Source organism: Colias eurytheme, chromosome 21 (assembly GCF_061535395.1).
Source record: "Colias eurytheme isolate Ceu_HAF_F1 chromosome 21, ilColEury1 Martin Lab GWU primary, whole genome shotgun sequence".
In the NCBI taxonomy this organism is placed as follows: domain Eukaryota; kingdom Metazoa; phylum Arthropoda; class Insecta; order Lepidoptera; family Pieridae; genus Colias; species Colias eurytheme.
This window is the reverse complement of record NC_143000.1, coordinates 496,077-511,995: the sequence shown is the minus strand read 5'-3', so window position 1 is coordinate 511,995 and position 15,919 is coordinate 496,077. Positions and strand designations below refer to the sequence as shown.

The 15,919-nt window shown below is 33.6% G+C and overlaps 1 protein-coding gene across 1 annotated transcript; it reads right to left on the bottom strand.

Annotated features, from left to right (window-relative positions):
* Window positions 1–11,676: 11,676 nt before the first annotated feature.
* On the bottom strand, window positions 11,677–15,380 carry LOC149898850 (uncharacterized). The gene is made up of 2 exons (XM_090114244.1): window positions 15,300–15,380; window positions 11,677–12,249 (listed from the first exon to the last, which is right to left on the bottom strand). Exons 1-2 carry the CDS (start codon window positions 15,324–15,326, stop codon window positions 11,734–11,736), a joined length of 543 nt encoding a protein of 180 aa, XP_089970370.1. The 5' UTR covers window positions 15,327–15,380; the 3' UTR covers window positions 11,677–11,733.
* Window positions 15,381–15,919: the final 539 nt, after the last annotated feature.

Here is a 15,919-nt window from a genome sequence, read left to right as displayed (position 1 = left end):
ATCCATACACAATTTTGGGATTACAATACAAGCATTATCAATCAAGTATTTTATCGATATAATGTCTGTTTATTAGTGTTTTATAATAATATGTCAAGGTTATTGGTATTTTTTAGGTTTTAACAGCTCTATATAGATATTCGTTGAAGACAAACACTGGTCGCGGTCGCGTTCACTGACCACTAATGCTATATTAGCATACACGTAAAATTCGCGACACGCCCGCCTGTTGTCAAAATATTTTTAAAAATATCCTTAGATTGCTACTATTATTGAAAATCAATATTATAAAGGAGAAGTAATTGATTAATTGTATGTATGGGTTTGAATTTAATCTTCTATCTATATTTAAAATTTTCATGTCATAATGTTAGTTACCGTAATATTTGATATTCCTCTGAAACGGCTGAACCAAATCCCGTGATATTTCCTGTGCACATTAGGTCTGAGAATCGGACATCTATTTTTCATACCTCTTAGTGATAAAAGTAAGCAGAACAACCTGTATTTGCATTTATAAAAATATATGTTCATAAATAAAACATGTCAAGGTATTTTTCATTAAATCTTTATATAATTGTATCTGTCAATTCTTCTTTTTAAACCAGCTTCTAATAATTTTTAACACGTTCACTGCGGCATGTCCAGTATCGGGCCATCAGCGACTACACCACAGTGCGGCGCCCAAAATCGCAGTTTTCACCGTGGTGCGGCGAGGTTTTTTATATGTTAATCAATGACTAGAAAAGAGACAAATATATTTTTGTGATCACAGTTTGAAGTAGGACTCAATTTCGTTTAAAAATCGTATGGCAAAATATTGGACACACGCATAGAAAAGAAACCGTTTCTTTTGTGTGCGGCATGTCAAATATTTTGCCATGGACAAGCACCTCATGCCGCACTGTACTGCGAGCGCGCCACGTGTCAATCTCGCATAGTGATGTACCAGGACCGCACGCGTCGTTATCAAATTTTTAAATGACAATGATACCTTAGTGTGCGTCCACACTGAATGCGCGGTGGCGGCGGCCTAGGCGGGCGCGACGAGCGGGCGCTCGCGGTGGCCACACCGACGCGCGAGCTCAAGTAGCGGTTCGACGTTTTTCAGGTGTTGCAAACTTTGGACGATTTGCTATTTTTACTGGACAGTCCGATTTTGAGATGAGATCATTATAGAAGTTGTACACGAAATAAATAAAACAGAGGAATAACGGGTGAATCTTATATGAAGAATTGAGATTATACCCTACAAAATTACTGTGGTGTATATAAGTGTTTTAGATTGAATCGCACTTATAAATAAAGAAGTTTCACTTCAACAATTAAGTATTTACCGCTATTTTACGAAAAACAATAAAGGATATAATATAAGAAGTCGAGCGACAAGACCGAACTGGTTTGATACCCCCGCCGTCCGCGCATTGGGTCGCTTGCTGACTAGGCCCGTAGTGTGGCCAGAACGCGCGGATAGGAGAGTTTGAAAACTACGCGCGCTGGCTCGCTCATTACCGTCGCACTAGGCTTCCGCCATAGTCATTTCAATGTGGACGCAAAGGCGCGTTTCATACGTTTGATATTTCGCGCCCGCCGTCGCAACCGCGCTAGGCTCGCAGTGTGGACCTGCACTTAGAGGCTTTAGTTTTTTTACTTTCTTTTATTTCGTAGCATAAATGCAAAAATGTGATGACAGTTGTGAAAATAATATAAAACATTAAAACAAAAGTTACTGAACAAATTAAAACAAAAGTTACTGAACAATTTCCTGATAGTACTCTATCAAGTACCTTGTTTTATATGTGTTTTTTTTTGTATCGACGATCTCGTTATCTGTTAACAAACAGACTGAAATATACAAAATTGATTTATATTGATATCGATGTTTTATTTTACAGTGTTTCCCATCGCTATTACTGTAAACATGCCGTATCAACGCAGTGCGGGATGGCAAATAATTTTTCACAAAATCAGGGGTTTACATTTTCCCTCATATCTTTTAAACTATTGAGTCAAACTAAAAGCTATTTATGCGGTATATACGAGACTATATATACTATTACCCGAAAAAAAATTTTTGAAATATCTTGAAATTTCATGAAATTATTAACCTTCAAAGTCAGTAGGTGCGATGTGATAAAAATGGCTCATGACGCACAGTGGTGAACTTGCCGATGTGAAGTATTGAAGACATGCCGCAACAACGGTAAGTTTGGCATTTTAGGTGCCGCAGTGAACGTGTTAATTTATTCCTAATAGGTATGATATAGAGAGAGTATATAACCTGAACAGATCTTTTTTTTCTCTATTATTATTTTAAAACTAAGTACACATGCAAATAATGAGCATAGAAATCGGTCAAGCAAATTATTATTTACCCATCTATACTAATATTATAAAGAGGAAAGTTTTGTAATTATGTATGTATGGTTTTCACGCATAAACTACTGGACCGATTTTGATGAAATTTGGCACAGATAATCTTTAGACCCTGAGAAAGAACATAGGCTACCTTTTATTGCGAAATATGTACCACGGGCGAAGCCGGGGCGGACCGCAAGTAATTTATAATTTTTGTGTTACATAGAATGATACATTAATGATGAATAACATTCCAACACCCATACTTTTAGTTACCTGTAGGGTTTTTCTATGTACCTATCTTATATTTTAGAAATAAAGTTATTGTTTATTGTTTTGCATGATCTAAAATAAATTGTAAATTAACTCGTAAACAATTGTTAAATTTAATAATTCCATTTTCTTTCCATATTTTTTATCAGGTCCGCATAATATTTCATTCCTTCCTCCTTGCTTATTGTAAATAAAGAATAAACTAGTTTAACAAGAATCTCAAACTCAAACTCAAACATTTATTTATTCAATTAGACTTCTTCTAGAAGCACTTTTGAAACGTCATTAGGTACATATTTTTAACATTTACCACCGATTTGGAAAGCAGTATCTACGGAGAAGAATCGGCAAGAAACTCAACACATAATAATATAAATAGTGAGAACTGTTTCAGCAATTACAGGGGTTATTATAGCACAATAAAATAAAGCACAGTCCAGAGCTTCCTGCATAATGTAGTTAAAGTGGTCTGTGTTATACATAGAAATAAGCGCTTACGAGAGTTGACAAGAAGATTTGTTAAAATATTATCATACTAGCTGCGCCCCGCGGTTTCACCCGCGTGGCTCCGCTCCTGTTGGTCTTATAGCGCGATGATAATATCATCGCAATTTAGGCTATATATGTATACAGGGTGTCCCAAAAAGTAGTGATGAACGGAAGCTGGGAGGTAGAGGACCTAGAGAGATATCCGAATCACCCCCATGTATGTTATGCGATTTTTCGTATTTTCGGAGTTATGACATTTTTTTCAATTTTTCATCTATCGCTGAGTACGATGAGATTTTTATTTATGGTGACGTGACTTATTGCGCTAGATGCTTGATTTTTTTTTGTGTGGTAAGCTGAAAGATAGGCCAATTCAGTATGGTAACATTTACTATCGTTAGATCTTCGAATGGAATAAAAAAAGAATTAAATGCCAAGAAAGATAAAATTACCCAGTATGTTCACAACTTCAAGGGCCCATAAAAAAATAAAATCACATAAAAAAAGTTTTCCATTTGGCTTTTAAAAACTTGCTCTATCTATCAGGTAGCTACCCTACAAATTTCATTTTATTATTCAGAAGGCTTCAATCGAAAAATTGAAATCTAAATGTGGTAAGTGCAAAAATTTTATTAACATGATGATCATTAAAACCAAATTAAAACCCATAAGTAGGTGTTTAATTACCAGAAATTTTTAAAATAACCCCGCTGTTGCTCAATGCAAGTGCGACATCACCGTAAAAAGTTGTCTTTTAAATGTCTGAATGCCCTTTTATCATTTTTAATGGTTTCTTCTGCTACTATGAATTTCCGGGTTATTTCGTCCAAATTGTAGCATTCGAAAAAAATATAACTGTTATATTTTTTCCGTAGGTCATAGAATAGAGGTACGTAAAGCTGGCGATGAAAAATTAGCGAAATTAAAAAAAAACAACACCAGAATTTGTTGCTTATTTGTTGCTAATTAGTTGCTATAATGACGATTTTGTTGCTCAACCCGTTCGCTGAAAATCAGCAACAGTTCTAGCTTAACGTTAAGGTAGCGTGCAGAAATCGGAAAAAGGGATGGATCGTTGCAAAAATGCAGATGAATTTGTTGCTAATTTGTTGCTGCATAAAAACAGTGAAAATTTTGAATTTTTTTCATTGGCGCCAAAAATAACACTGGCCACGTCATCTTAATTGTCGATTTTCGGTAGTGAAACATAAAAAAAAATTGTTGCTCCTCACATCGTTCACTGGCAAAGTGTACAGAGCCAGCAACAAAATAGAAACCGGAAGTAGAGTTAATTTTGAAACCGGTTTGCTAGAAAATCGTCCACGCCAGCTTAACTGTCGATTTTCGGTAGTGAAACATAAAAAAAAATTTGTTGCTCCTCACATCGTTCACTGGCACAGTGTACAGAGCCAGCAACAAAATAGAAACCGGAGGTAGAGTTAATTTTGAAACCGGTTTGCTAGAAAATCATCCACGCCAGCTTAACTGTCGATTTTCGGTAGTGAAACATAAAAAAAAAAATTTGTTGCTCCTCACATCGTTCACTGGCACAGTGTACAGAGCCAGCAACAAAATAGAAACCGGAAGTAGAGCTAATTTTGAAACCGGTTTGCTAGAAAATCGTCCACGCCAGCTTAACTGTCGATTTTCGGTAGTGAAACATAAAAAAAAATTTGTTGCTCCTCACATCGTTCACTGAAATAGTGTACAGAGCCAGCAACAAAATAGAAACCGGAAGTAGAGTTAATTTTGAAACCGGTTTGCTAGAAAATCGTCCACCTCCGGTTTCTATTTTGTTGCTGGCTCTGTACACTGTGCCGGTGAACGGTGTGAGGAGCAACAAATTTTTTTTTATGTTTCACTACCGAAAATCGACAGTTAAGCTGGCGTGGACGATTTTCTAGCAAACCGGTTTCAAAATTAACTCTACCTCCGGTTTCTATTTTGTTGCTGGCTCTGTACACTGTGCCGGTGAACGATATGAGGAGCAACAAATTTTTTTTTTATGTTTCACTACCGAAAATCGACAGTTAAGCTGGCGTGGACGATTTTCTAGCAAACCGGTTTCAAAATTAGCTCTACTTCCGGTTTCTATTTTGTTGCTGGCTCTGTACACTGTGCCAGTGAACGATGTGAGGAGCAACAAATTTTTTTTTTATGTTTCACTACCGAAAATCGACAGTTAAGCTGGCGTGGATGATTTTCTAGCAAACCGGTTTCAAAATTAACTCTACCTCCGGTTTCTATTTTGTTGCTGGCTCTGTACACTGTGCCAGTGAACGATGTGAGGAGCAACAAATTTTTTTTTATGTTTCACTACCGAAAATCGACAGTTAAGCTGGCGTGGACGATTTTCTAGCAAACCGGTATCAAAATTAACTCTACTTCCGGTTTCTATTTTGTTGCTGGCTCTGTACACTGTGCCAGTGAACGATGTGAGGAGCAACAAATTTTTTTTTATGTTTCACTACCGAAAATCGACAGTTAAGCTGGCGTGGACGATTTTCTAGCAAACCGGTTTCAAAATTAACTCTACCTCCGGTTTCTATTTTGTTGCTGGCTCTGTACACTGTGCCGGTGAACGATATGAGGAGCAACAAATTTTTTTTTTATGTTTCACTACCGAAAATCGACAGTTAAGCTGGCGTGGACGATTTTCTAGCAAACCGGTTTCAAAATTAGCTCTACTTCCGGTTTCTATTTTGTTGCTGGCTCTGTACACTGTGCCAGTGAACGATGTGAGGAGCAACAAATTTTTTTTTTTATGTTTCACTACCGAAAATCGACAGTTAAGCTGGCGTGGATGATTTTCTAGCAAACCGGTTTCAAAATTAACTCTACCTCCGGTTTCTATTTTGTTGCTGGCTCTGTACACTGTGCCAGTGAACGATGTGAGGAGCAACAAATTTTTTTTTATGTTTCACTACCGAAAATCGACAGTTAAGCTGGCGTGGACGATTTTCTAGCAAACCGGTATCAAAATTAACTCTACTTCCGGTTTCTATTTTGTTGCTGGCTCTGTACACTGTGCCAGTGAACGATGTGAGGAGCAACAAATTTTTTTTTATGTTTCACTACCGAAAATCGACAGTTAAGCTGGCGTGGACGATTTTCTAGCAAACCGGTTTCAAAATTAACTCTACTTCCGGTTTCTATTTTGTTGCTGGCTCTGTACACTATTTCAGTGAACGATGTGAGGAGCAACAAATTTTTTTTTATGTTTCACTCCCGAAAATCGACAGTTAAGCTGGCGTGGACGATTTTCTAGCAAACCGGTTTCAAAATTAACTCTACTTCCGGTTTCTATTTTGTTGCTGGCTCTGTACACTGTGCCGGTGAACGATGTGAGGAGCAACAAATTTTTTTTTTATGTTTCACTACCGAAAATCGACAGTTAAGCTGGCGTGGACGATTTTCTAGCAAACCGGTTTCAAAATTAACTCTACTTCCGATTTCTATTTTGTTGCTGGCTCTGTACACTGTGCCAGTAAACGATGTGAGAAGCAACAAATTTTTTTTTATGTTTCACTACCGAAAATCGACAGTTAAGCTGGCGTGGACGATTTTCTAGCAAACCGGTTTCAAAATTAACTCTACTTCCGGTTTCTATTTTGTTGCTGGCTCTGTACACTTTGCCAGTGAACGATGTGAGGAGCAACAATTTTTTTTTATGTTTCACTACCGAAAATCGACAATTAAGATGACGTGGCCAGTGTTATTTTTGGCGCCAATGAAAAAAATTCAAAATTTTCACTGTTTTTATGCAGCAACAAATTAGCAACAAATTCATCTGCATTTTTGCAACGATCCATCCCTTTTTCCGATTTCTGCACGCTACCTTAACGTTAAGCTAGAACTGTTGCTGATTTTCAGCGAACGGGTTGAGCAACAAAATCGTCATTATAGCAACTAATTAGCAACAAATAAGCAACAAATTCAGGTGTTGTTTTTTTTTAATTTCGCTAATTTTTCATCGCCAGCTTTACGTACCTATAGAATAGGTTGTAAACTGTTATAAAGGATGTCCTGATTGAAAAGAGTATTCCAAACTATTTACCTACTTATCTAGTAGTTATTCAAGAAAATATATATTTAAAACAATTAATCGCAAAAATATCAAACATTGTTGTTTATAAATATTTCCCCTAAAGTATTGTGAATGTAACAATATGTGAATGTAGCTTGAATATAAACAAAGAAGTGATCGATATATCGATTAATCGATTGATTGATCGATTATTGATTGATTGATCGATTATTGATTGATCGATTATTGATTGATCGATTATTGATTGATCGATTATTGATTGATCGATTATTGATTGATTGATCGATTATTGATTGATCGATTATTGATTGATCGAATGATTGATCGATTATCGATTGATCGATTGATCAATTATTGATTGATCGATTATTGATTGATTGATTATTGATTGATCGATTATTGATTGATCGAATGATTGATCGATTGATTGATCGATTGATTGATCAATTGATTGATCGATTGATTGATTGAATGATCGATATATCGATCTATCGATTATTGATTGATCGATTATTGATTGACCGATTATTGATTGATTGATCGATTATTGATTGATCGATTATTGATTGAGCAATTATTGATTGATCGATTATTGATTGATTGATCGATTATTGATTGATCGATTATTGATTGATCGAATGATTGATCGATTATCGATTGATCGATTGATCAATTATTGATTGATCGATTATTGATTGATTGATTATTGATTGATCGATTATTGATTGATCGAATGATTGATCGATTGATTGATCGATTGATTGATCAATTGATTGATCGATTGATTGATTGAATGATCGATATATCGATCTATCGATTATTGATTGATCGATTATTGATTGATCGATTATTGATTGACCGATTATTGATTGATCGATTATTGATTGATTGATTGATCGATTGATTGATTGAATGATCGATATATCGATCTATCGATTATTGATTGATCGATTATTGATTGATCGATTATTGATTGACCGATTATTGATTGATCGATTATTGATTGATTGATCGATTATTGATTGATCGATTATTGATTGATCAATTATTGATTGATCGATTATTGATTGATTGATTGATCGATTATTTATTGATTGATTGATCGATCGATCGATTATTGATTGATCGATTGATCGATTATTGATTGATCGATTATTGATTGATTGATCGATCGATCGATTGATCAATTGATCGATCGATATATCGATTGATCGATTATTGATTGATCGATTATTGATTGATTGATCGATTATTCATTGATCGATTATTGATTGATCGATTATTGATTGATCGAATGATTGATCGATTGATTGATTGAATGATCGATTGAAATGATCGATCGATATATCGATTGATCAATTATTGATTGATCGATTATTGATTGATTGATTGATCGATTATTGATTGATTGATTGATGAATCGATCGATTATTGATTGATCGATTGATCGATTATTGATTGATCGATTATTGATTGATTGATCGATCGATCGATTGATCAATTGATCGATCGATATATCGATTGATCGATTATTGATTGATCGATTATTGATTGATCGATTGATAGATTGATCGATGGATCGATTGATAAAATGAAAAAGGGCAGAACAACGTTTACTGGAGTCTGGAGCAGCTAGTTTAACATATTTTTAATCAGTAGTAGGTACCTAATTAAGTACCTACATAAATTCGAAAGCACTTTTAAGAATTGCCCACATAATTGATGCCTTGGAATTTTTACAGTTTCAAAGAAAATTGGAATTTTGCATGTTATTTTATATTTTTTATACACCTACACATGATTTAATATTCATCCTCATCATCAGCCCATATACGTTCCCACTGCTGGGACACGGGCCTCCTATGAGGATAAAAAATGTTTTTATATAGTAAAATACAAATCTAATATTGGTAAAACAACGTTCGTATCTGTTTAATATTCATGTATCGTCGCCATTACATGCAAGAGTACTGTTATTCATCAAATATTTTAACTAAGTAATATTGTTGCTTTGAATTAAACCGATTCTTTAGTATAAGTTAGACTTTTTCGATATTATTGTGTATGGCAAAATAAATCATTGTTTCTTTCTTTTAATAAAATGGCGGTGAAACCGCGCGGCACATGTTTGATTGTATCTCAGGAACTACTGGTCCGATTTTCCGGTGTTAGATTGCCCATTTATCGAGAAAGGCTGTAGGCTATATTTCATCACGCGACTAACGGGAGCGGAGAACTGCGGGAAAAACCGCGGGGCTCAACTAATAATTAATACAGAGAAGAAATTGTTGTAAAATCTGTATGTTATTTTTTCAGTAAGTTTAGTGATTATCTATTATATAATAATTTTACGAATTCGATATAGTCATTGAGTTTATTCATCACAAAAAATATAAGTAACAAATGTGTGAAATTGTTCGTATAACTTCAACACAACTAACCTACAAAATATATATTTAAATAACAAATAAAATTAGCATACGTATCTATTTATCAAGTAATAAAATTAGCTAAGGTACTTAAACAATTCAATGTAACACAAAGCGAAGTGGTATTTATTTGTTTATTTACATTAACCTTTAAATTGTATATAAAAATAAAATAAAACCAAACATACACGCGAAACAAATAGGTAGGTACATAATTTATTAATTCATTAACCTTAATTAATCGATTGAATCCAACTATGATACTTAACTTACATATAATTTTTTATATACTTGAAAATATATCTGTGCTAATCTATTATGATTCATAGTGAATTCATATAATTAGTAGAATGCGTAGGCTCTATAATACGTATAAAATAAATTTTTTGACCGCTCTTTGCTAAGTTTTACGTTTTACAGTATTTTCAATATGTCCTTTCTTAGTTTATAATCATAACCGTGAATTGAATACATTATTTATAATATTCCCAGAACATCAAATAATTCGTCCAGTAAAACAGATTTTAAATGTTACAAATACCTACTGTTCCGATATTTCTACAAGCTATTCTTCCATTACAAACTTCATTTTATATCAAGTAATTTCAGTCGTGTTCTCTTTTTTTTCCAATTTACTTCACCAAAAACACAAAGTGATGAGGGTATCTACAATATAAAAGTTTCGAAATAAATCGCTTAGGGTGGATGCTCCACCAATGATGAGCGAGGATGCTTCATTTAGTTTGAAGTTTGAAGCCATACTATTGGTTATGTGCAAACACATTCCTCGCTACACATCCTCGCAGATTATTAGTGCAAAATCACTCATGTATGTCATCTCAACATCATTTCATAATGATCCATTGAAATGTTACATTTTTTAGGCCTGACCTTGAGTTTTTTAGAGGACGCAATTTTATTTTTTTGATGTGTAGGGGGGGTCAGTGTGAAGCTATCACCAAGTTTGTGGGGTCGCCACCCTTGTCCCACGGCCGCCATCTTGAAAATAGCGGTTGAAATGGTTTTTACGATATATCTCTTAAACTATTTATCTAATAATAAAACAATGTTAACATTATTCGTTGCAAATTAAATTTTCTACAACTGAGGTTCAGTAACTTTTTGTCGTAGAACTATAAACAAAAAAGTTATAAGCGAAAATGTTCAGAAATTAGAGATGTTTATATTTTTCAATAAAACTTTTTTTTATAAGTTTACGAAGAAATTATATCAGACCATTTTTGTAGATTGTTTTTCGTAGAACAACTTTTATTCACAACATTTTTTCATTAAGTAAATAGCTAAGGTTTTACAGCCATCCGAAGTCCTATTTTAAGTACTCTTTACTATACAGAATACGATATATTATGTGTGTACTAATAATAATTTGTCACCAGTAATTATTTTATTTTTGTTATAATAATATTTTTAATAATTAATTTTACAATATTATTAATAATTAATTATTGAAATTTCCCCACAACCCAGGAGGTAGAGTCTGGAAGTGCGTTTTTTTACGTCGAAAAGCAGGGCTGAAATGTTCTGCAGTGTGCTTCCATTGTTGTGGAGTCTGGGAAAAGAGCCAATAGCCAATTTATTATGTATAGTTACTACTGAAAAATAGTACTCACTTCGGATGGCTGTAAAACCTTAGCTATTTACTTAATGAAAAAATGTTGTAAATCTACAAAATCTACAAAAATGGTCTGATATAATTTCTTCGTAAACTTATAAAAAAAAGTTTTATTGAAAAATATAAACATCTCTAATTTCTGAACATTTTCGCTTATAACTTTTTTGTTTATAGTTCTACGACAAAAAGTTACTGAACCTAAGTTGTAGACAATTTAATTTGCAACGAATAATGTTAACATTATTTTATTATCAGATAAATAGTTTAAGAGATATATCGTAAAAACCATTTCAACCGCTATTTTCAACATGGCGGCCGTGGGACAAGGGTGGCGACCCCACAAACTTGGTGATAGCTTCACACTGACCCCCCCTACACATCAAAAAAATAAAATTGCGTCCTCTAAAAAATGCGACCCCAAATGTAACTTTTCAATGGACCATAATGCTCATTGGCATTTACCCCTCTTAACACATGACGCGTCGCTTATTATACTGTCAAAATCAATATTCCTCTTTTGCATCTATTTTCGGTAGTCTATTACTAACATCGTAATTCTTCCCTCTTAAACTCTTTAAGAATAAAATGGGCTTTGCAAAGAAACTATTAAAACCATCAACAATGCCTTTTTTCAGTCCAATCACATAATCTTTAAAACCTGAAGTATTCGTAATATTCGAATTGTTATTATCTTTATCAAATTCAGCTTTTATATGAAAAATACTCATGTAGTTCTTTATGGTTCTATTTTCAATAGTATCTGTTGGTTTTATTACAGATTCTGTGGTGTTTGTGACAGTTGTTTTTGCTAGATTAAGTGGTTTAGCAATTGTATAATTAACTACTATAGGTCCCAGAGTAGCATTATTTGGTACATCAACTACTATTTCTGTGACGTCATATTTTGATGTAACCTCTGTTGCTTCGTCTTGAGTTTTTAATTCGTTGAAATTTTCATCTTCCTCACTTGAATAATCGTGTGATTTTGTGTAAGTTAACACAGAAGAAAAGAGAAGTATCTGAAAAAAGAGAAAACTGTATTTAAACATATTATTGTAGCAAGAACCTAAATACCGAAAATGAATAAAAAAATTACACAGAAATCTACTTCTTCTCCATTGATTGTATCATGTATCATGGTCACATTTTAAATAACAATATGACCTCACTTATGCATTTGCTTACTTACTTACTATGAACTTATTTAGTTTATTTAAAGCTAATTCTTTTCTAAATCATTTCTTTTGTTCATCCTAAAAATATGTAGAAATTCAAATAGTCAGTTAATTTTTTACCTCTCTCTTATTTTTGCGCAATGATATAGAACACTCTCTACAAATATATAACAAGTAGGCAAAATATCACTATACCTATCACCAAACCACACCTTTCAGGAGCTTTATATAAGCAAAACCACGCTCTCAAGATAGTTAAACGTGCCTATCGGAGCATCATTGATTCAATTGAAAGCTAACAGTCTTACGCCCGTGGTGCTGTCGACTTCGATTGGAACACTGATCCCACGAATTAGTGAACTGGAATACTCGTTTATAGAAGCTGTTATGCCCGACTTCTCTCGTTAAGTTAGACTAAGTATAATAGAGGTGAATTGAAGCATTTATATAAAAAAATACGTGTGGCACTCGAGGACTGCAAACTCGGTAAAGCTATTGCATAGCATCGCATCGCTGTGCCGGTTCGAGTGGGGGTTGTTAGGTTTTTTCGTTACGGGATATTTACATTCGGTCGCCGCGCTCAAAGACTGAGATAAAAGCTAGGCAATAGCTTAAAAATATAATTGGTTAAGTTGTCTAAATAGCCTCTAAAATTTTATTATGATTTAGTTTCAGTGTTATTCCTGGATATTATGTATATCATTACGAACCTGGAGGGTTACCACGGTATTATGTAGTTTTATTTTACATATAGCTATACCACTACCACCATTTCTTTTGCCACGATGGAAAATATAACACTGATTTAAGTCATCGTGGTAACCTAACTTACAGTTCTTTGTCGATTTGATAGTTTTTGATGTATACTTTCATATTATATTATCATCTTTTTTTTTCAACTGACAGATAAATTAGTTAAACAAGTAAACAGAACATATAAATAACAATGTGTGTCTAATATTCTTTTTGTATGTTTGTCTGATTACCTTCGGCTTACGTCCAATTATAATATCACTAAGTATAGCTATGTTATAAAAATGGTGTATTCCTGCTTTGAAAAATAAATAATATTACTCACGAAAGCTCTGCCTCATTTAATACGAACGTGGACTATTACTTATAGATAAAGCCATGATTTATTTTGTGATATTTAAGATTGCGATTTCCTCAAACACAGAAATGCTATTTCTTATACAAACAGTAGATGATAAAAGGCACCTTATAATTAACTATCTATCAAATATGTGCCATAAAACAAGACCAATAAGAGCTATTTTTCAGTACGAGAACCGAGTCTCCTACAAAATATGAGACAGTTTTCAAATTCCATTTTGTATACAAAATGACATGAACTTTATGGAAAGGTCACCGACTTTAAAACAAATAATATCAACTCTCTCTGTTCTGTGTAATATCTTTCCGTTATTTATATGGTTATCAAACTTTAACTTTATCATATTTCAACTTATATTTCAATCCTACTAATATTATCAAAACGGAAGTTTGTGACGATGGATGTATGTATGTTTGTTTCTCTTTCGCGAAAAATTGGTTAACTGATTCGGATGAAACTACAGCGATATAATAATTTATACACTATACCTAGAGTAACAAGTTACACGTAAGCAGTAGAAATACTTGTGTTCGTCTGTGAGTGAAACTGCGAGGATATAAAATTTGCATTTTTGTTTAAAAATAATGATTTTTTAAGCCAAACTTCGTTACCATAAGCTCTATCTTCTAGTTTAGTCCTGAATCCCGTCAGAAAAGGTTCAGTCATTTCAGGGATTAATCGTTATCAAAAGCTGTAGTTTAGGCTTATCGCTTACACGGGCGTATCTTTTAGTTATTTGTACTTATAAATTATTTCTCAACCCACGAGGTCACGAAATTAATTGAAAAGAATCTCTGATTGTGTTCTGGTTGATTTTTGTCAAAAATCTAAGAAATTTTAATTTAAAATAGTGATGCTATTGAGTGATTAAGATTATTTTTTCCATTAAAATTAGAAAGTGAGTTTTATTTACAAAATATGATGTAATGTAAATGTTTATTTATACACATAGGAAATAAATTTAGTGCAGGTTTACTTATTCTATAATAGTAAAATTATAAATAAATTATAAAGTAGAAACTTAAACCAGGAAGATATATTATTACATCTCAGCTTGAGAAAAGGCTGCAACGCTTTTTATTTTTATATATTTAAAAATATTAAAGCTACTTATCAGTTAAGCAAGACGTCCTTAATAATGGAGGAAAGGAATTAAATATTTAATATTTCGGGACAATTTTCAGACACGGCACAATCTGATCCCATACTAAGCTTTCGCTTGCGTTATGGAAACCAGATGGCTGATAAACATACCTACATATATAATTTTTAATAAATACTTCTGTAGATAATTAACACCCAGACACAGAGCAAACATCTATGTTCATCACACAAATATTTGCCCCGGGTGGGAATCGAACCCACGACCTCTGGCTTGGAAGGCAGGGCCACTACCAACCAAGCCAACCGGTCAGTCAAATTGATTACCACTCTTAACAATTACTGTTGGCAGTGCTTTTATTTAGGTATATTATTTCTACTTTAATTTATTAAGATTCCAATAAACATAATTGTATTTGAAACTCCTGCTCTTACACTACTTAAAATAAATAATTAGGTACCTATTATTATAGTCAAGCGGATCTTATTTCGTTGTACATGTTGTTATACAGATTAGAAATGAAATACCTATACTTATTACTTTTTAAAGCATTACAAATGACTCTCCTATTTACGTATTTCAAGGATTTTTATTACAAAGTCTAACTCAACCAAACAAAATGTATTTTCTTTAATAAATAGGTCACATATTTTGTTAAATAATTACAATAATACTTACAAAAATAAATACGCCTCCACACTCCATCGCCGATTAAACCAACAACACTACTGTCAAATTTCATTCACGAAAATAGAGTTGTACAAAAAATGCGGGTTTTTATCGATACAATAAATAAAGTTTCACCAGTAGATAGGATTCAAAATGTCGACAATTTAATTTTACATCGCTTTTTATAATTGGTCATGAGTCATTGGAAATCGGCTATGGGAGAAGGTATATATTATGGGTCTGTCGTTTTATCCGTATTATCACGGACTAGCTGTGCCTCGCGGTTCGCTCCTGTTGGTGTTAGCGTGATGATACATAGCCTTCATATAATGATAAATATAAATGGGCGATAAATGGGCTATCTATATATAGAACTAGCTTTCCACGCGCGGCATCGCCCGCGCAGTCGAAGAAAAACCCGCATAGTTCCCATTCCCGTGGGATTTCCGGAATAAAACCTATCCTTTGTCCCGGGGTAAAAAGTAGCCTATGTCCTTTTTCGGGTATCAAAATATCTCTATACCAAATTTCATGCAAATTGGTTCAGTAGTTAAGGCGTGATTGAGTAACAGACAGACAGACAGAGTTACTTTTCCATTTATAATATTAAGTATGGATTCTTCAAATCG